This window comes from Camellia sinensis, chromosome 7 (genome assembly GCF_055761805.1).
Source record: "Camellia sinensis isolate YWXY chromosome 7, ASM5576180v1, whole genome shotgun sequence".
Classification (NCBI taxonomy): domain Eukaryota; kingdom Viridiplantae; phylum Streptophyta; class Magnoliopsida; order Ericales; family Theaceae; genus Camellia; species Camellia sinensis.
This window is the reverse complement of record NC_138967.1, coordinates 184096511-184117680: the sequence shown is the minus strand read 5'-3', so window position 1 is coordinate 184117680 and position 21170 is coordinate 184096511. Positions and strand designations below refer to the sequence as shown.

The following is a 21170-nucleotide window of genomic DNA, read 5'->3' as shown; positions in this document are numbered from 1 at the left end:
CCTTATCACCTTCAAACCCAAAACAAAGACAAAAGAAAAAATATATATATTTAAATGAAAACGGCTTTATTAAAGCCTAAACAAATTACTGAATAACACCTTCTAACCCAAAACAAAGAAAAAATAAAATAAAATAAAAAATTTACATCAAAACGGCTTTACTAAAGCTAAAAAAATTTATGAATTACATTATTACCTTCTAACCCAAAACAAACACAAGAAAAAACAAAATAAGTCAAGCAAAAAAAAAATGCCGAATTACACATTCTAACCCAAAATAAAGACAAAAGAAAAGAAAAAAAAATAACATGAGAACGGTTTTAGTAAAACAATTGTAACCCAAAAAATTATTCTGAAATACATTATCACCAAAACAATGACGATAGAAACAAAAAAAAAAAACAAAAAAAAAAAATTTACGCTAAAAGCGTGGTTCATAATCACGATTTCAGAAGAAAAAAGTTTTGGCAAAAAAAGCGTGGTTCGAAAGAGCGAGTTCAGAAGAAAAATATTTTTTGATAAAATCGTGGTTAGGAAAAACGAGTTCAGAAGAAAAATGTTTTTTGATAAAATCGTGGTTAGAAATAGCGAGTTTAGAAAAAAAAAAATTTGGTTAAAATTGTGGTTTGGAACAGCGAGTTCAGAAGAAAAAAAAATTAATTAAAAGCGCGTTTTGCAATCGCGATTTCTTAATCAAAAGCGCGTTTCGTAACCATGATTTTAAGATTTCCCGTCTCCCACGCGAGAGAGGCGTATATGTGTTGAAATCGTGGTTCACAATCGCGATTTAGTCTATTTTGGAAATTCTTTCAAAACTAGGCTTAGTTTGAGAATTGATTTACTATTTTGGCTTATTTAGGGAAATGCTCGTAATCTTAAGCTAATTTTTCTTTTAAAGAAATGATAAACTAAACATATTTTTTAATTCTTCAATTCAAAAGTTAATTACACCAAAAAAAAACCTAGAAAGACCTAAAAAAAAAATTACAACAAACACTAAACCCTAAACACTCCTAAGAAAATTACACCAAACAACTGCCTTTGATTCCTAAACCCTAGTCCAATTATATGCCCGTTAACCCACACCTGCAACCCAAATCCAACAACCCATCATCACCTATCTCTTGTTGCACAGAGAGAGAGAGAGAGAGAGAGAGAGAAGAGAATGAAATGCCCGCCTCCAAAGCCAAGAACCTCAGCTCACTGTTCCGTTCCGCCATTAAAACCGCCTCCAAGATCTTTCCCTCCCTCGACGCACCTCTCAAACACTTCGTCTCCTCACTCGACACCTCCTTCTCTTCTTCTTCTTCTTCCACCACTTCCAATCTCAAACGCTCTATCAAATTTCCCAAATCGCCTTCTCGTTCCAAGAACTCTCCTCCTTCTAAATCAGCCACTCTTGTGGCTGTCGAGAGCTTGAAGTTCGACTCAGCGCCTCATCTTGGTATGCATTTTTTTGTTTATTACTCTTTTGCTGATAAGCTTACTTACTGTTTGGTTGCTGAAAATTTGACAAAACGAGAAAGCGAAAGAAAAAAAAAAAAAAAAACCCGGGAAATTTCATTTTCGGGTTCGTTTCGTGTGAAAAACTTGTATTAACTAAGGCTGTGTTTGGGGTTTGGAAAGGAGAAGGAAAATATTTCATGTACATTTCACACAACTTTTTCCTTTCACTTTCCAAATGACTCCCCAAAATCCACGAACCAAACTGTGTTTAGTTGGAGGAGTTGATGATCAAAATGAAAATGGAAAGAAAATGATAAAAAATTGATAAGATTCGAATTCTAATCTATTTTTTTGGTTGAATTCGGAAATAGAGAAACAAAATAGCCTACGTGAAACAAAAGACGAAAAGTAGGTGTAGGATTGTATTTTTCTCTCACTTTCACTATAACCAAACAAAAGGTGAGATTGCATTACTTTTCCTTTTTCATTTGTCTCATCAAATTCTCCAACCAAACACGGTCTAAGGCTGGAAAATTCTATTCCATATGCTCTAGTTAAGATGTTTGTCTTCTTTGGTCATGACATGTTGGTAGTTATGACTTGGTTATGGTTCATTGTGTAATGTTGATTATGACCTATTGTGATTATTGTTTTGTTTATGGCTGAAAAGGTCTTTGGTTATACCTTATATATTGTTTGGTTATGACTCATTAAATTATTATTATTATTATTATTATTATTTTTTTAAAAAGTTTTGTCTAGAAAGGATTTAGTTATGTTACAACACGACCCGTCTCCAATTGCTTATACTTTTACTTGAGTTGAGTAGAAGTTTTGAGTAAAAATCTTCAACGCTCCAATGGATAAACTGAAATTTGATAAAAATTGCCAAGGGTCTAGTTTTGAGGGGATGCTAGGAGTTGGAGTAAAAGAGAATTTGAAAATTTTGGATAAACGTACCTATGTGTCAAGTTTTGATTGGATAGAAATTTGAGTAAATGAAATGGGTCTTGCTTGATTTGATTGAATTTTTCAATAAAACAATTTGGTATTAAAGGAGTGGAAGGGATTTTAGTAGCTTTTTACTCCTAATTTGTCAATAGGTTAAAATAGTCAAAAAAACGAAAAAGCCACTACAAGTTGTTATATCATTCTCTTTACTTTTCTGCACGTCTTTTTCGTAAAAAGTAGAAAAGCCAACTAAAATAGCTAATTCCCAAACGAGCAAGATTTGGGTAAGGGTTGGAGATGCCCACCATCTCCAATCCTTACTTGTACTTTTACTCAGATTGAGTAGAAGTTTGAGTAAATAGCTTCATTTGATATTTAGCAATCCAATGTGGGTGTTTGGCACAGGTTAAAAGCTGCTTATTTAAGCTTTTAGCTTAATTTAAGCTAAAACATTGTGTTTGGTGCAACTTAACTCATTAGATTATAGCTTAAATTAAGTGAAAAAATAGCTTTTTCTTGAAGTGGCTGAGGGGGTGTTTTGGAGATTATAGATTAAGCGGAATGTTGGTTTGGAGGGGCAAAATTACTTAAATGCCCCTCATCAAATTCCGATATTATCAAATACCCCGTATATAAACCACACTATCACACTGTTCACTCTGAGAGAGAGAGAGAGAGAGAGAGAGAGAGTGGCGATTTTCGGCAAGGGTTGCGGTTTCTGGCAACGTCTCTCTCTCTCTCTTGACCTTTCGCTGTCGCGATCACAATTGAGGGGCAAAACCCTAACTGTTGCGATCAATCTGAAACCCTAGAGCTGCCGGTGACGATCTGAAACCCTAGTGCCGCCGGTGACGATATGAAACCCTAGCGCGATCAATCTCAAACCCTAGAGCTGTTGGTGACGATCTGAAACCCTAGCGCCACCGGTGATGATATCAAACCCTAGCGCGATCGATCTCTTCTTTCTCTTCTACGATCGCCTTCTTCGCGATCTCTTCGCCGGTGGAGAAGAAAGAGGCAACCTTCGGTGATGATCCAGCGTTGCTCTCTTAACGGCTCTCTGTCTCTCCTCTCCATTTAACTATTTTTTTAATAAAAAAATTTATCAATTTAGTACTAATGAAAATAAATAAAAAAATGAAATAATGAATTGGTATATTTTGTAACAATTTTTAATAAATTAAAAAAATATCAATTAATATTCATATATTTATAAACTAAAATAAATATAAAAAAATAATATGTAATGAAATCAGAACATTAATATAAATGAATATAATTAATATGTAAGAAGATAAGAACAAAAAAGAAAATAAAATAAAATGAAGAAAAAGAAAAAAAGGCAAAAAGGACATTATGCAGCAAAAAGCTATTTTACAACTTATTCTACCAAACATTACTCTGCTGATTAAATTTATAATCTCACAGCTGTACCAAACAAGTTAACAGCTTATGTTTAAAGTTATAATCTATAATATGTTAAATCATAATCTATAATCATTTTCCCACAGATCTACCAAACGGGGCCAATGAATAAGCACAAACTTAAAAGTCAAGTAAAATTGCAAGCTTCAAGTTTGGGTGGAAGGTATGGGTTAGAGTAATGGAGATTAGTGGAAAGTTTGGATAGAAGGGTGTAAGTGTCAAGTTTTGGACTGGATAGAAATTTAAGTAAAGGAAATGGCTCTCTTCGTTTGAGTAAAACTCAATTTGGTATAGGTTTGAGTAAAGGAGTGGAGTGATTTTAATGACATTTTACTCAAATTTAAGTTTGAGTATACATTTGAGTAAGAGTTGGAGATGCCCTAAGCTGAATGGTCACAATTGGCTCAACTTGGAGGAAATTTTCACTGTTGGATGTTGTTCTTTCTGTTAGCTACATTTTTCTTACTGACCAAACAGAGCATTATCAATATATTTTCGAATAAATTTTTTAATTTTTTTAGTAACTCATATAATTTCACTATTTTTTGCAGATGAATCAACTCAGGAACTGTCAAAGGAGATATCTTCCATATTGCTTGGTATGTGTTTCATTATTTATTGTTTCTGAGAAAAACAAAATGGTAAAAGTTTAGGCTCAGTTTGGCTGCTGTGGTAGAGAAAAGGACACAAAACTTTATGGTCCATGTGGATTAAAAAAGAATCAAATTTTCTGTACTCATGGCCATTTCATTTTCTACTTGATTATTACTTCCAAAAAGTGGACTTGGATTCCTTACTTAGCATAGGATATCTGAGAGAGTGGACGAAGTTAAAACTTAGATATGATGTAAAGTTTCAATCTGCATTTGAGTATCTATGATTTTAATTTACGGCAAGAGTGCGGGTGTATTATTTCTTATTTTAATGCTTTCCTATAAAATTTTCCAGAAATTTGTACTTCAATAGGATTGTACATATTCCGCTTTCCATTAAAAGCGGACAACCAAACAATATTTCAAAATTCATTGTCTAGTGTGGACCTCTGTTGCTATAATACATGCTGATAAGACATCATGGCTAGTATGCGTTTGTTCCACCCTGTTGCCCCCCGGGTTCGGGGTCTAGATTCTAGAGTCCTTGTCTTGTATTTTTCTCTAACATTATCTATGTGTATTTATTTCATTTGTAGATGGTTCATCATTGGATACGGCTATTTCCCTTGATTCCCGAGACGGCAATGATGATAAACCTGAAAAAAGTCTTTTAGAAATACCATGGTTCTCAAGCATGTCACACAATAACATCTCACTTCGTCGGAAAGAAGTATCACGTGATAGGAAGCAAAAGTGGATTTTTAAGAGTGGCCAAACTCATCGTTTTGACCGGCTAGTTAGAATGTGTGCACAAAAGCTGGGGGCAGATGCTACTATTAAGGTATTTGGTAGATTGGGACGAGAGACTGGTGTGAAAGAATATAATGCGTTAATAGGACTTTGCATAGAGGAGGCCAGAAAAACTGAAGATGAAGAAGTTTCACTACAACAGATTTCCAAGGCATATAAACTTTTCAAGTCAATGAAGCAACTTGGCTTTCAGCTAGAGGATGAAACTTATGGTCCATTTCTGATGTTTCTAATTGACATGGAGATGGTACAAGAATTTGTATATTTCTGTGAAGCTATCTATCAGGAGAATCCGAATTCACTATCAAGATTAGCTTACTATGAGATGATGCTTTGGATTAGAGTTAATAATGAAGATAAAATAACAGAGCTCTGTGATTATATTTTAACTAACGATGATGGTGACAAACCCAACTTTAAAGGTCTGTAATTTAGCAAATCTGTTTTATTGTTGTTTAGCTTGTTTAATGAGATCTTTTGTTATATTTTTTCACAATATTGTATTGAAGATCACCAGCCAAAGCTGGGTTTGGCTGGAACGGGTTTGTCATTGATTTATTGATTGAAAAGGAATTACAGAATAAAATAGTTAATCTAGAACCAGGTTCCTCCTTCCCGTTGTCTCTTAGTAGCATCATAATAGTGCTATTATTTATCTTACTTGCTTGTGTTTGTATTGTTTCTTTGTTTTTATTTGGTTTGGAAAATAGATTATGCAAGAATACAAATATGGAGCGCAAATACAACACCATCAAGATGATTTAAAAAAAAATAAAATAAAATCATGACACTGTCATGGAGATCAATAGGACCATATATATATAGATGTATGTAACTGAAACTAGAAATTCATTCTTGTACACCTCGTTTAGGTTCTCTCTCTCTCTCTTTCGTTTACCAATGGTTAATCCAACGTTTTTTTTTTTTTTAAAACTCGTATTGAAAAGAATTAAGGCATATTTTTCTGGATATGGTCTTACATCGTCAGTTTTGTTTAACTACTAATGTTGCCCTTCTTAATTTCGTAAATTCTTGAAAGTAACTGTAATGGATTTGCAGGGGAAAAGTGGAAAGTTGAAACCATTATGTGGTGCACATAACTTAAATCAGTTTATGGAATCAAGGAATTATGTGTTTTTACCATTATTTGTTTCTGGTCAATATGTTTTTAGTTTTACTCTTGAACATTTACATCTGCACGCGGTTGGAACACAAATATATGCTATTGCATCTGCAAGTATTGCTCAGAAGTAATTTCAAATTGGTAAATTAATCGAAGTTTGAGCTATATTTCTGTGCATCTTAAGGTCTTAAATCTATTTGTTTGTTTTTTCTTACTTATTATTTATTTTTTCCTATTTGGTGTACATGGGAAACTTATTGATTTGACTGATGTTGCAGAAAGTTATTTGCTGGCCCTGTGTGAAAGTGACCGGAAGAAGGAGCTTTTGCTACTACTACAGATCATTGACATAACGGAAATTTCTCTGGGTCATCTACCAAATATTTTCAGATCCTTGGGGAGGCTTTTATTGGAGTCTTTTGTGAAGAAATTTATTTTGGAATTAAAAAGCTGTGGTATGTCCATGATTCTTTCATTTTTATGATTTATAAATGTAGTAAAGCGTACTGGTGTTGTTTGAATGAAGTGCTGGTGGAACTTGGCATTAGTTGATGTAACTTTAGAATAAACAGAACAAGTTTTTCTGGACATTCTATCTTTACAAAATATTAAAAATGTTGTCAGTAATTTATAACTTAAATATTTATGCTCAAGTAACTAAAAAACTATCTTAATTTGAAATGTTCAATGCCCTCTTAACCCTGATCAATGTCCTATTTTTTTTGATAAATCTGATCAATGTCCTGTCTTAAGTTAGATCGACATTATAAATCACTTTGCCATATACTGCATGCAGATTTTCTGCAATCATTTTAAGTCCAGCCTTTTTTATTTCCACTATAGATTATGGTAATTTAGAATGCAAAGATCGAGTGCACATTTTCTCTTGAGCTTCATATTTTATGCTTATTGTAATGTGGTTATCTTGTCAGGTGCAGATATTGGGGCAGAAAATACCTCAAACTTCATCTATAATTATGCAATTAGCATGCCAAATTTAGCGGTGAGGAACCTCTCATGAATGCTGCTGGTAATGTTCTTGAGGCCTCAATTTTATGAGGCACTTCTGCTCTAGAAGCAGCTTGCTCCTTCCATTTTTAAGTATACAAGTCACCTGTGTTTCCTGTAGTGTAAGAGGAAAAAAATTTAGACGACTTTCTCAACCAAAGAATTAAAATTGGGTTGTTCTGAACATATTTAAGAGTAGGACAGGACTTGGCACATTGGTATGGTTGCACTATTGTGACTTGGGCATTTTGGGTTATTCTTTGAACATTTCTATAGGTTCTAAAATTGTTTCATTTATGATCAATATTGATTACTAATATTATCTTCAATCATTCAATCTTTGCTTTTGTTTGAAGGCTTGCTTCTCCTTACACTAAACTATTTTGTAACTTGAAGGTTGAAGATGTTTTTTTAAATTTCAAAAACTTGCATCGGGAATTGGAGGTGACACCTTCTTCCGCATCATATGAGAAGCTCATTAGACATTGTTGTGATTCACTGAAGGTATAAATTGATATACTTGACATTGGTCATCTACGTATTTTTTACCTCATGTTTTCAAGGTGTTGGAAGTGGTTCATTTTGCTGTTGTCATTCTACAGATTGCTTTCAGATAACTTACACATGTAATCATTTTAATGTAGGTTCACATGGCTCTTGATATAGTTGATCAGATGTTTGAAGCAGGTTTAACCTTATCAATAGAAACATTTCATTCCATATTACATGCATGCGAGGAGAGTTGTGACTACAACTTGGTATGTTGACTTGTTCCTTCTTTTCCCCACATTTATTGGATGATGTATGCTGTCTTTGGTTATTTTATTCTCGTAAAGCATATTGGAATCCATGCATACGCAGATACTGTATGAGAATCATGTTAGTATCACTATTAACTGCCTGAATTGTGTAGAAAATTTGAACTTATCATCAATAGGAAGTAATAGTGAATCATTGCCTAGTTTTTTTGGACTTCTCTAGATTTTCTTCATTTGATATTGTATTATTGAAGCAAATCAAGGATAAGCAAGCATGTGTGATGGAGTGTTGAAAGTGAGATGATAGCATAAAATGCAGGATCCAGTCTGATGGGTGGCACAATGCAAATAAAAGCCAGTGTAAGTTCTGTACCCAATCTGCCCCTGGCACTGTGAACTAATGGAACTGCCATTGGGTGATGAGAAGCATGGATACAGACACGTGACACGACACGAATATAGCATGGACACATCGACACGTCAATTTTTAAAAAAAGCAGGACACGACAAGCATGGGACATACACAGGATATATAATTTTATATATTTATTATCAGAGCCGCTATTCCCACTCTACTTTGCTCCAAATACACTCTATTTTTTGTCCTTATTATCATACATAGAAAGGAGTGTATTTGGAGCAAAGTAGAGTGAGAATAGTAACTATGTATAATAAAGACAAAGAAGGGAGTGTATTTGGAGCAAAGTGGAGTGGAAATAGCGGCTCCCTTTATTATATGTCATATATATGAATATATCATTCTAAAACAAAAAATAAATGCAATATAACACTAATTTCTATAAATTAACATTAATTTTCTTTTATCATCATATTCTAAGTTATTTTGTTCAAACATATAATTAGTTTCGTGTGTTTCTAATCAATAGACACATATGCCTTCCAAGTGTTCAAAGAGTGTCCGAAGAGTGTTTGAGTCTAAATTCTTTTTTAAAAAAAGGACACGTTTGGATAAGTGTCAGACACACGTTGGGAAAGTGTCCAATGAGTGTCGGTGTCCAACACGAACACACCACCATTTTAGAAGTGGTCATGCTTCTTCAAGCAAATCAAGGATGTAATAGTTAGGGGGCGGACATTTACAGATCTTGGAGATTTGTGTTCATTTTGTTCATAGGACCTATAGATGATATAAGGCTGAGTATATTTGATCTGATGCAACATAAAGTCTGAAACCCAAACTGCATGTATGAAGTGATAAATACAGATGCCTTGAACTTGAGGTGGAATTTAAAAGTGCAAAATATCATGATATAATGAACTTTGAAAAGTTGTGATACAATGTTTCAATAGGGTAGAGATGTCGCAAAATATCGCAACATACCCCGCGAAATATGACATTGACTAAATATTGGTTTAAGTCTGCTAGAAAATCACAAAATATCACACCTTTTTTGTAATATCCCAATTTATTGCATTTGAAATGTTTAAAATAGCTATTTCAATTTTATATTAATGTTAAGTCAGTTGTAAGTTTTTTAATGAGAGAAAAGAAGGTTTAATTTGAAGAAGAAAAAAAATGACTGTCAAGTGGGCATTCGAAAATATAAAATTAGCAAATAAAATAAAGAACAGTAGATAAAAGGTCAGAACTCATTAGGGTGTCAACATCCTTGAATGTATCAGTGTCACTTATACACAATGCATTGCCCTTTTTTACTTATTACAAAATGTTCCATCTCTTAATACTTAATTGTTAACTGTTCGTAGCACTTAATAGTTATATAGTACCAACACACGCAAGTAGTACATTTTTCATATTATGGCTATGGATATGGCCTATATGGACAAGTAGAGTATCTGCATCCAACTATCCATATTATGTTGGCCCAGGAAGTTATCCTATAAGCAATGATGTAGAGGTGGTTACCATCATTATCCACCACTTGGTTTTGGAGAACGCTACAATGGAGGAGCTTGAAGGCCATACATATAATTGGTCAAGAAATATCTTCATTCATATGACATGGGTTGGGTATTGTAATTACTCACAAATGTGAACTCTTTCATATGGAAGTACAAGTGGTACCTCTGGGTTTGAGCCACGTAGAAACTTAAACTTCATGTGGCACTGAATGCTGGTGCATTCATGGATTGTTATATATGTATTCGAACTTTATTTGTAAGTGTATGTACATTTAAATGGATTCCAATTTGTGTATTTGAACTTTCTTTGTATGTATATTTATAGTTGTACCTTAGTTAGTGTTAATATCATCAAATATTGTAGTAAGTTAATATTTCAATCATTGGTGTTATTTATTTATTTTGCAATGCACAATTGTCACACTATGCGTACAGTTATGTATTCCGAATTTACTTTTTATTTACAACTATTGGTGTCTTATTTTTACATTACTATCTTTGCTAAAACTTCACAAAATAAAAACTTTTAGGATTTGTATTTCCCCCCCCAAAATTTGCAATATAGATTTATGGTTGCGATATATTCATCGAAATATATCCTTTTTATGTTTTATTCCTTGCTTGAACTTTTCTGCTAGGTGTTCACTTTAAATTTTCTATTTTTCTAGTTGTTGCCGTGTTTCACTCCAGTTTCTGTTGCTGTTAGTTTGCTTGTGGGTTTTAATTTTTGAACTAGGATTTACTTGTGAAATTATTGACCAGCTGTCCAGCTTGTGGATATATGTGTAAGAATTAATGTATAGAGAAAGAGAGAAAATAAATTATGTATATATATTATTGATTGATATGTTGTTACAAGATTGATCGATTACAATTCCTATACAATCTATATATAGAAGAAAATGTGGTAGTAGGTGTAGTGGAGGTGATAGTGGGTTAGGTGAAGTGGAGTGTGTGGTGAAGTGGAGGTAGGTGAAGTGGAGTGTGTAGTGGAGTAGGTGAAGGTAAAGATGGGAAATTCTAACAGCCCCCCGCAAACTCAAGGAGGATAGAAACTAACCAACTTGAGTTTGAAGAGAGGAACAAAACAAGAAAATACATAAAAATAAAAAAGGATAGGAGACACTGTATGGTCGTGTCAGACCGTTGGTGAAGACACTGTATGGGGTGTCATAACGTTGTAGAGGACACTGTATGGTGGTGTCAGACCGATGTAGAAGACAGTTTATGGGGTCATGTCGGACCGTTGTAGAAGACAGTTTATGGGGTCATGTCGGACCGTTTGTAGAAGACAGTTTATGGGGTCATGTCGGACCGTTGTAGAAGACAGTTTATGGGGTCATGTCGGACCGTTGTAGAAGACAATGTTGTGACAGTTTACGGAGTCTTGCTGGACCCTTGTAGAAACTAACCGGAATCAATGTCGGGACAGTTTACAGAGTCTTGTCGGACCCTTGTAGAAACTAACCGGAATCTATGTCGGGACAGTTTACAGAGTCTTGTCGGACCCATAAAGGAGCTAACCGGAATCAATGTCGGGACAGTTTACAGAGTCTTGTCGGACCCTTGAAAAAGTTGCACCCTCAAAAGGTGTGCCCAAAGTTGTCAAAAGGCGTGCCATCAAAAGGCGTGCCCAATTCATCAAAAGATGTGCCATGAAAAGGCGTGCCAGTTTGTCGGGCGGCAAGAGGCGCGCGATGCGCGTGGCTGGCCCTGGCTATTTAAAACAAGGTTGAGGCGAAGGCTGTGCATACGAGTCTGAAACCTCTGAACGCTCGGAGAGCTTGTCTCTGCAAATCTTGAAACACCCGGAAACCAACCCTTCTCTGAAACACTTAGCAACTCAAAAAACATGGCCTCTTCTTCCCGTCCAGTTACCCAGAACCTGCTCACGCTCTTTCCAGAACTGAACGAGCCCACAAGAGAAATAACTGGTGCGGTGGCCAGTGAACCGCAACCAAACACCTCTGGTTTTGCTCCATTGAACTTTCCGATGCGGTCGGTGGAGCAAAAAATGGCGATGCAAACTGATATTGAGGCTAATCAGTATACTCTGAAGTCATGCGTGGAAACCATGACGGCGGTCACAAATTTGTCGAACCGGCTGCAGAGTAGGACAAATGAGGTGCAGCATTTAAACTCCCAGCTGGCTCTGCTCCAACGCATGTATAAGGATGCGCGAGCAGAGATAAGCGTGCTAAGGACAGAAAACAAGGAACTGAAGCGGAAGGCCACCGTGATGTTCCGATTTGGAGGTTCGCCATATGCTGCAGTGGAGGAGCAGGGAGTAGTGATCATGCCCAGTGGAGTGAGAAATACGGAGGCAACACCGGCAAGGGCCTCCCAGGACGGAGGCAAGAAGAAAAGACCGGCGGCAGAGTAGAGAAGAAAAAATGCCACTGTTTTGGTTTGTTGTGTTTTTTTTTTTTTTTTTTTTGTGTAAAATTGTGATCGGGGTGGTGCTGGTAGTGGATGAGAAGATGGAGCAACCGAGGTGAGTGAGGAGGAGGAGATGACAGGGGCGCACTGGTGGCAGCAGAGGTGTTTGGTTGACAAGAATCTGCAAGAAATTAGGAAGTCTACCACCTGGAGAGCTCGACTGTTTGGTTGTTGATGAGGATAGTGGTGCTGCGGCAGTATGTGAAGGAAGGCTAGCGGCTGATCTTGTCCTCCACGGATCTGTCCCACTATGCTTTCCATTATTCACAGTTTAGCTTAGAAAGGAGGATCTATGGTCTACTGTCAAGCACACAGATCCAACTTTGCTCTGAAATTTCTTTCTTCAATAACATGTATGGAGGTCACAACACTTCCAGATGATCAAGATCAAGAAAAATAATTTGTGGCAGCGGATTGTGGCAGCGGAGTGAAGATATGTGTGTAGAGGTCCGGCGGGCGGCCAAGGCGAGGCTGCCGCCCGCCGGTGAAGCAGAATTACTAGGTTCTTAACCTAGCTCTGATACCATGTAAGAATTAATGTATAGAGAAAGAGAGAAAATAAATTATGTATATATATTATTGATTGATATGTTGTTACAAGATTGATCGATTACAATTCCTATACAATCTATATATAGAAGAAAATGTGGTAGTAGGTGTAGTGGAGGTGATAGTGGGTTAGGTGAAGTGGAGTGTGTGGTGAAGTGGAGGTAGGTGAAGTGGAGTGTGTAGTGGAGTAGGTGAAGGTAAAGATGGGAAATTCTAACAATATGTTGTCCTCGACTTCTTGTCCATGCGCAAAAGATTTCTTAATTAAAATGTGGGGAGATAAGTTTATGGTACTAGTTATCTGGGGATTCCAGTTATGACTTATTATTTATTAAGTGTGAGTGTTGTTTGAGGCTGTTTATGTTGCAGTTGACAATATTTTTATGTTCTGTTGCATGATTCTAAGGTTCATCGAATCTATTCAGTGATTCGTCATAATAACTTGAAGGCGAATAATGAGACATTCAGGAGTATGATAAATTTGAGCGTAAAAATGAAAGATGTAAGTTTTCTTCTGTTGCATTTGGTCTAATCCTCATTTTGATGAATTGTTTGAAGCAAGTAACCTTCATATGTTTTTTCTTCTTCCCTTCATTGCAGTTTGAGGGTGCATATAGCATGATCAAAGATCTGGAGAAAATGAATTTGATGCCTACAGCTAGCATGTACAATGCCTTAATGGCAGGATATTTTCGGGAGGTGACTTTCTTAATTGCTTTGATATTTTCTGGTTTGATTCTGTTTGAATCTCTTTATTTTTCTCAACAGTTAGTAAATATAATGTGAATGATGAGGGGTGCGTTGGCTGAGGAGTGTCTTCTGGGAAGATGGCAAGCACTGGTGTGGCCAAAGACCACCGAATGTGAGAGACGAGAGAACCAACGACAACCTTAGCATAGAGAGAGGGTGGCAGTGGAGCACTGGAGAGCAGGGTAGATGACAATAGTGATGATGCATATCCTGCATGAAGGCCTTCTTTATATAGGGTGGCATGCCAAGGGGAGCCAACTCAACCAAGCACACACGGCATGACCACCCCCTTGGCTAGGCAAAATAGAGACAAACAAAGTCAATTCTGCAACCTCTAATGGTGGCCTTGATGGATGTATCATATGTGGTCAGAGAGTAGGTATACATCTCTTTCTGGGCATGTCGGGTAGGTTAGGTATGATCAATCTTTGATGTGTCTAGTCTTGGTCAAGCACCTCTCTATCTAAGACTGGTCCGCCGAGCACGCCTCATCCCAAGGGGCAAGCTTGACCAGTGGTTGGGCAGACCTTGAGTTGTAGACTCCAATCCACCAGTCCTATATGGTCCCAAGTGTGGTATCTGGGCACTGCTCCCCGTCCAGGTAATTATGGAATTGTCCCAACTTCAAGATGGAGATCTAGCTCGGTGGGGCTGTTGGTGAGCCAAACAACCAAGCAGGTCAATGGTGTGCGCTAGCGCGAGGTGGTCTGACTCTCTTGGTGGGATTGCTAGCCAACCAAGCAACCAAGCTAGCTAGACCTGAGCTCGGGTAGGCTAGGCAAGGCAATTCCAAATATGTTTCGAAGTGCCAACTTGGTGATTGGTCTACATGTCCATTGGCAAGAGTTGACATGTGAAGCATAAGGCTTGTTGGGGAAGCCATGATTGACGTGGCACAACCGGAGGGTGCCATGTGTCAGGTGTGGGCCCATATACCTACACATATCATTAGCTTTTTGATGAGTTTTTAATCATTATTTTTTGGCAAGCGGTTTTCTCCAAAGTTGGTTTTGTGCTGCATGCTAGGAGTCAATATTGTTGGTTTAAATATATTTTTTGGTGGGAAGCTGTTCCTTGTGATGCACTTGTACTGATCTCAAAAGTAATATCTTGAAGAAAAGATAGATAATTAGTAACGTTTCAGTATCATAAAGTTGCTCTTGCTCATATTTTACTACTGCTGTACTTACTAATTTTTATGTTAGTTATGGTTAAGATGTCAATCTTGATTAATATTTTAACAGTTTTAGAGGCCTTGTGATCATGGCTACTTGTAACTGTCAAGATTCAATTACATGTTTTCTGTTTTATGCACTATATTGCAGAGCTATCATCAAAATTTGTTTAAGCTACACTACTTAAAGGATGATTTATGCTTATAATTTTTCATGGGTTTTATGCTTGAGCTATTTTATTTCCCAATTCTCGGCAGAAAAACATTCGTGGTGGTTTGATGGTTCTCAAACACATGGAACATGCAGATGTCAAACCTGATACTCAGACTTTCAGCTATCTTATAGGGAACTCTGATTGTGAAGAGGATATTGTTAAGGTAAGGTAATTCTAAAGTTATTTTATTTTATTTTTATTTTTTTAAATTAATTAATTAATTAATTAATTTTTTTGATTTTTAAGGTAATTCAAAAGTTACAATTTGATGAAAGCTTCATTTGAGTTCATGACCCAATCTTCTTGTCTAAAAGCCAATTGTAAACTTTTACTTTTTCTTAATGAAAATATGGATTTCGATTTGGTAATATTAATGAAATGGAATTCATGTTTTGTTCGCTTCATTTGTTAGCATATGCTACTGGCCATCCGTTTTCTGGGAATCATTTTTTTTCTTCTCTTTTGGTTCCATTTTTAACTACTTGTGATTGCTACTGATAGAATTTACCCTGAACTGCCCAATAATTCTTCTTTGGTAGTTCATTGCACATGAAACTGGGCTAGAGTTAACATGGCAGGTGGCAGCAGAACTGCCTGTCCGAAGCTATTACTTAGGCTCCATAGAGGTTTTGGTTTTTAATAACCCCTATAAAGTCTGTGGCAGTGTCTGTGTAACTTTTTATTTTGTACGAGGAATAGGCAATCTCATGTATTTGCCAGATGTAAACAATTTTTGTTAATCTAAACAAAACAGGTACTTTACTAATGCTTTTCAATTTTGTCCCTGAACTGCTCTGTTCCCATGGGTGGAGGTGATGGGTACACTCAAGTATAGTATTATTGAACTAGTGGGCATGTTTATGATGGTATTAGGTGGTCGTATAGTGTTTTCTTTGCATGTGTATGCTTCTGATTTTGTTATGACTTTCAAAAGCATGACAGTTTCCCATGCCATTGTAAGAGGCTAATTTGGTGTTCTGGTTGTAGTATTATGAAGAACTGATGCATTCTGGAGTTCAAATTACGAAACATATTTTCATGGCACTTATAAATGCATATGCTGCTTGTGGACAGTTTGAGAAGGCAAAACAGGTATATTTACATCTTTCATGTAGCTTCTGGTTCATATTCATTCCTATCTGTTCAAACTGGAAAGACATGTAGTCCCGTCGCCCCCCCCCCCCCCCCCCCCCCCCCCCCCTCTCTCTCTCTCATGAAATAAATATAAATTTTCTGATAATATAAAATTTTCTTTCCCGTGTGAGTCCAATAATTATTCAATTAATAACTACCTAAGAAGTAAATATTAGAAGGGCACGGACCTTTCAGCCCTAAATTCTGCTTTTCTGCATAGTTTACATGAATATGGTGCAACTGTCCTCATGGATTCTTTATCTGTGCCTCTTTACTTTTTAATTATCTATTTTCTGTTCCCCTATCTAAGTCTCTTCTTTGTTGTACTAAGATTCTCCACCCTTCATTAATTGTTGCTGGCTTTTATAGTATGCATTGAATTAGGTTTTTGTTTTTTTCTCAATTTTGGGTTAACTGGGCAGTTTTCCTCATTATTTTATTCTTGAAACCTTTTACTGTTTTGAGGAAGTTAGGCCATAGGAACGTTAAAAATAGAGGTTGTCTATGAAGGTCTCATAGGTGGTCCTAATTTGTGGTTGCAGATAGTCTTGGACAAAGGAGTACCCATCAAGAGCTTAAATGAAATTAGAAGTGTGCTCGTCTCAGCTCTTGCATCACATGGGCAAATCTCTGATGCGCTTAACATATATGAAGAAATCAAATATGCTGAATGCAACGTGGAGCCCAAAGCCATTATATCTCTTATTGTAAGTTTCTTAATGTATTATTGCTCGTATGTTTTACCTTCTGAAGACTAACAATTCCTCACCTTTTGATCAGGAGTACCTTCAATCTGAAGGAGAGTTGAGTAGATTGCTTCAGCTACTTGAGGAATTAAATGATCAAAATTATTGGGTTGATGGATGCTGCAGGGTCATTTCATATTGTGTTAAACACAAGTATTTAAGGTTCAGTGACCCTGTGACCCTACAATAAATTTTTTCTTCAGTAAATTATATGGTTGGTCCTTTTAGTTTGAGCGAAATTTTACTTTGGTTTCTGCAATTTCAATTTCATCAATTTAAACCCCCCACTTCCAATTTTGTTTCAATGTGGTTCCTCCTTCAGTTGCTGTTAACATTTTGGATGGAAAAACAACACGTGTGAAATTAGAGGGACCAAAGTGGAATTTGGAAGAAACTAGTGACTACCAGTGTAATTTGTTCATTTTTTTGTTCTGGGAATTGCTAAAAGTTGCACATGGGCCCTTTTGGTCCAAAATTCTAGTTGTAATTGATTGAAGGACCACATTGAAACAGAATTGAAAGTGTAGGATTTAAATTGATGAAATTTAAATTACGGGGACCAAAGTGAAACTTTGCTCAAACTAAAGGGACCATTGGTGTAATTTACTCATTTTCCTTTCTTAGATTTTTTCCCTGCATGTATCCAGTTTATTTAATTTCTTGTTTTCTGTGGTTTAGTTCTGCTGTTGATTTGCTGAAGCAACTGAGGGATAAGTTTTCTGATGATGAAGTCGCCGTAGAAGGTCTTTTTGACGAGGTATCAGTCTTGCTCTCTTAATTTATCCAACAATGGCCCCGTTTGGTGTAGCTGTTAAAATAACTTATAGATTATAGCTTAACAGATTATAGATTATGACTTTAATCAGAAGTTATTAATCTGTTTGGTGTAGTTGTTGGATTATAGATTTAAGTTGCTGAGTAGTGTTTGTTAAATAAGCTGTGAAATAGTTTTTTCAATTAATTTTTATTTTTTGTTTGTCTACATTTCTCATAAAAAATAATAATAATAATTTATAGTCCATTTGAGTCTTTTTCTATTTTTAAAAAAATAAAAAATAAAAAAATTTAAGAGTATAACCATAAATTAACATGTCCACAGCAGAAGCTGATAATCAGAAGCAAGGGGTGAGCAGCTTCTCAGAATCAGTTTTTTTGAGTTAAAATAAGCTGTTAGAATCAGAAGCTGTTTGAAATAAGTTTAACCAAACAGTCCAAAATAACTTTTTTAAAGCTAAAAGCTATAAGTTAGCTCTGAAAAGCTGAAACAAACACCCCTAATGTAGAATAAGTTTGCTATATTGGGAATCTGTATGAACATGAAATATTTCACTTTGATATGTAGAATTCTAATCTTAATAATTATACTGCGCTATATTTTTCTGTAATAATAGCACGTGATATCCAAATAATTCTTTAGTTTCATCACGGAAATCGTTGATCAGGTATTTTCAAAAATTGCTGAGATGGAGCCTGCAGATTTGCAATTTGGCTTGGATATGCTTCAAGCCATCAAGGAAGAGATTGATGTTCGCCCTTCACGAAAAAGTCTTGATTTTCTCCTTAGTGCTTGTGTTAGTGCGAAAGATGCGGCGAGTTCTCTTTTAATTTATAAAGAATATCAGACAGCTGGCCTTCCTTACAACAGTTTAACTTTCTTAAGGCAAGTAATACATTAATTTCTGGGAAAGTGGTGCCTGCTGTACAGCAGGTACTGCCGTGCCGCAAAACGGCACAATTTTGGTGCGTTTTGCTTCTTTTTTTTTTTTTTTTTTTTAATATAATTTTTCCTTTGTTTTTTCTTTTTTTATTGGTGTGTGTGCTGCTATTGGTTAGTTTTTGGTTTGAGCACATCTATCAAAATTACATTACTTTAAGAAAAATAAACAAAAATAATAAGGCAAAATTATTTTTAAAAAAATCTTAAAATTTGGCCTTTATAATAAAATAAATTATAAATTTTATTAATTTTAATCTTAATTTTTTTATTTTTTTAGTTTAAACCATTGACCTATATTCATTAGCTAAATTGACAGAAAATGATATTTTAGACATTTTATGTATATCTATATTGAGTTTAATGACTAAAATTTTAAAAAAAAAATGTGAGTTTTACCTATCAAAAATGGATGAATGGTTTGAGATTAAAAACAAATCAAAATTATAAAATTTAAATTAATAAAATTAAAAACTCATAATTTATTTTATTACCTGAGACTTTTTTTAATAATTTTTTCAAATAATAATAATAATAATAATAACAACAACAACAACAACAATATAATATTGTACTCATTCAGACAAATCAAATATATATATATATATATATATATTCCTTAAAAAATTACTATTAAATTTACTTGCAACGATGTATATTATTACATATTATTTATTGATTTGTCAAAAAATCAACCAATATACTCTAATAAATATCAATGTCAAATAAAATATAATTAGTCTAATTTGATTTTTAAAAACATTAAAAAATATAATACTCAATAAATAATAAATTTCAACTCATGTGAATTTTCAAAAATAAAATAAAAAATATGCTAGTAGATATTTCTCCTTATTACAATAAATGCCTATGAAGATTTGTATGGTTTTATTTTGTTTTGTTTCCCAAAAAAAAAAAAAAAAAAAAAAAAACTGCGTCGTTTTTGCATGCACGGCACACCCTGCTGCAGGTACCCCTTGTCCTTAATTTCTTATTATTGATCATTCAGTACTCAAGCTTTCTGTACATGGTAGAATTCCTTCATTAGAGTATGTATGACAAATGGGAATTCTAAATGGAAATGGATGCTCTTCAGTTGGGCATTCAACTAGAGAGGTGCTGTTGGGCTTGGTGTGCTTACCTGGTGACTTAAACCGTTCATCTTGTAACGCCTAAAAATCGGGTTGATCGGACATTGGGAGCTACATTGTCAGATTTTTTTAAAACATGTGATTTGATCATATGTTTACCGATATTTGGCCATTTTGATTTTTTGCATTGTTGCTCTGCTCAGTAGACCCTACAAAGATGAACAATTCCGATCATTGGGGTGGGCCCATTGAGAGAACAACATCACCTCTCCAGTTGGATGTCCAATTTGAAAGAATCCATTTCCTTGTAGAAACTTCCACCAACCATCCTCATTGTGCAGGCTTCTTACCCACATCAAAATTTATCAGCTTGCTTGGACTAAAACACGACTAACATGCATATAATGATTATTTACATGAAAGCATTCTGACTGTAACTCTGATTTCTACTGTGTGATATATTGTTGTTTGGTTACTTCGGCTATCTGATTAAGTTGGAATCAAACTATTCTATGGTAATTGGCTTGTGTTGATGATCAGATACTCATGAAATCATCTCAGAAAGCATGTTTGGTTCTTGTACTATAATAATTTTACATTTTCACATAATTGGAATAAACTGAAAGAGTCATGAATTCTAATTTTTGATTTCTTGTAATTTTTTTTAACTTTTTGAATGCTTGTGCAGGATGTATCAAGCCCTCTTGGCTTCAGGGAATCGTCAATCTGCAAGAAAAATGCTAAACAACATACCAAAAGACGATCCACATATTCGCATTGTCATCAAAGCATGTCAAGAAACTTACAGAAAGCCGGCCTCTTCTAAGGGGAAGAGGAAGAAGAAGAAAAAGGAAAACAGTGAAGAAATGGAATGAGTGCCAATAAAAAATGAGAAAAAGGAAAAGAAAAGATAAAATGGAGATGAGATGGAAGTGTAATTGGCGTTGTGGTGTTGCTAAAGCCTTGTATGAGAATAGATTCATCTATATATATAGAGTAATTTTTTTAGGATGTTTGAGGACTTCTTAAGTATTTGTTCAATAATTTATTTTTTTTGCTGTTAAGGGTGATTGATTAATGTTACTTGTGAATCGAATGAAAAGCACCATGAGTCTAATTTTCGTTCAAGTATTTTCTAGCTCAATTAAAACAATCAATAATAAATTCGCTTTTCTAGCTCAATTCAAACAATCAATAATGAACACATAAATAATGATTTAAAATTGAAGAACTGAATTATTAAAATGTGATTTATGAACATTTTTTTTAATTTAAATTTTGAGTGTGATGAGAGAATGACATTAAAATAACAATTTAAAATTGAAAAGCTCAATTGTTATAATTTAAGAAATTAAAAGTT

The 21170-nt window shown here is 35.1% G+C and overlaps 1 protein-coding gene across 2 annotated transcripts; it reads left to right on the top strand.

The window, feature by feature from the left end:
- Positions 1-995: 995 nt before the first annotated feature.
- On the top strand, positions 996-20821 carry LOC114284719 (pentatricopeptide repeat-containing protein At4g04790, mitochondrial). 2 transcript variants are annotated; one of them, XM_028227667.2, is made up of 16 exons: positions 996-1444; positions 4374-4421; positions 5012-5647; positions 6627-6803; positions 7281-7351; positions 7753-7860; positions 8001-8114; positions 13393-13488; positions 13587-13685; positions 15169-15288; positions 16113-16217; positions 16802-16966; positions 17040-17167; positions 17684-17762; positions 18448-18665; positions 20499-20821. In XM_028227667.2, the coding sequence occupies exons 1-16, from the start codon at positions 1069-1071 to the stop codon at positions 20683-20685; spliced, it is 2727 nt and encodes a 908-aa protein (XP_028083468.2). In that variant the 5' UTR covers positions 996-1068; the 3' UTR covers positions 20686-20821. The 2 variants fall into 2 exon arrangements, with proteins under 2 accessions (XP_028083468.2, XP_028083469.2); XM_028227668.2 differs by having other exon boundaries at positions 1033-1444; positions 7287-7351.
- The last annotated feature ends 349 nt before the right edge of the window (positions 20822-21170 follow it).

What these genes read in the sequence shown, in the direction of transcription:
- LOC114284719 (XM_028227667.2), top strand. Translation starts at nt 1,069, where the DNA reads ATGCCCGTTAACCCACACCTGCAACCCAAATCCAACAACCCATCATCA. An exon ending in TTTGGAATTAAAAAGCTGTG is followed by an intron (nt 6,804 to 7,280) that starts GTATGTCCATGA and finishes TTATCTTGTCAG; the next exon opens with GTGCAGATATTGGGGCAGAA. An exon ending in AAGCCATTATATCTCTTATT is followed by an intron (nt 16,967 to 17,039) that starts GTAAGTTTCTTA and finishes CCTTTTGATCAG; the next exon opens with GAGTACCTTCAATCTGAAGG.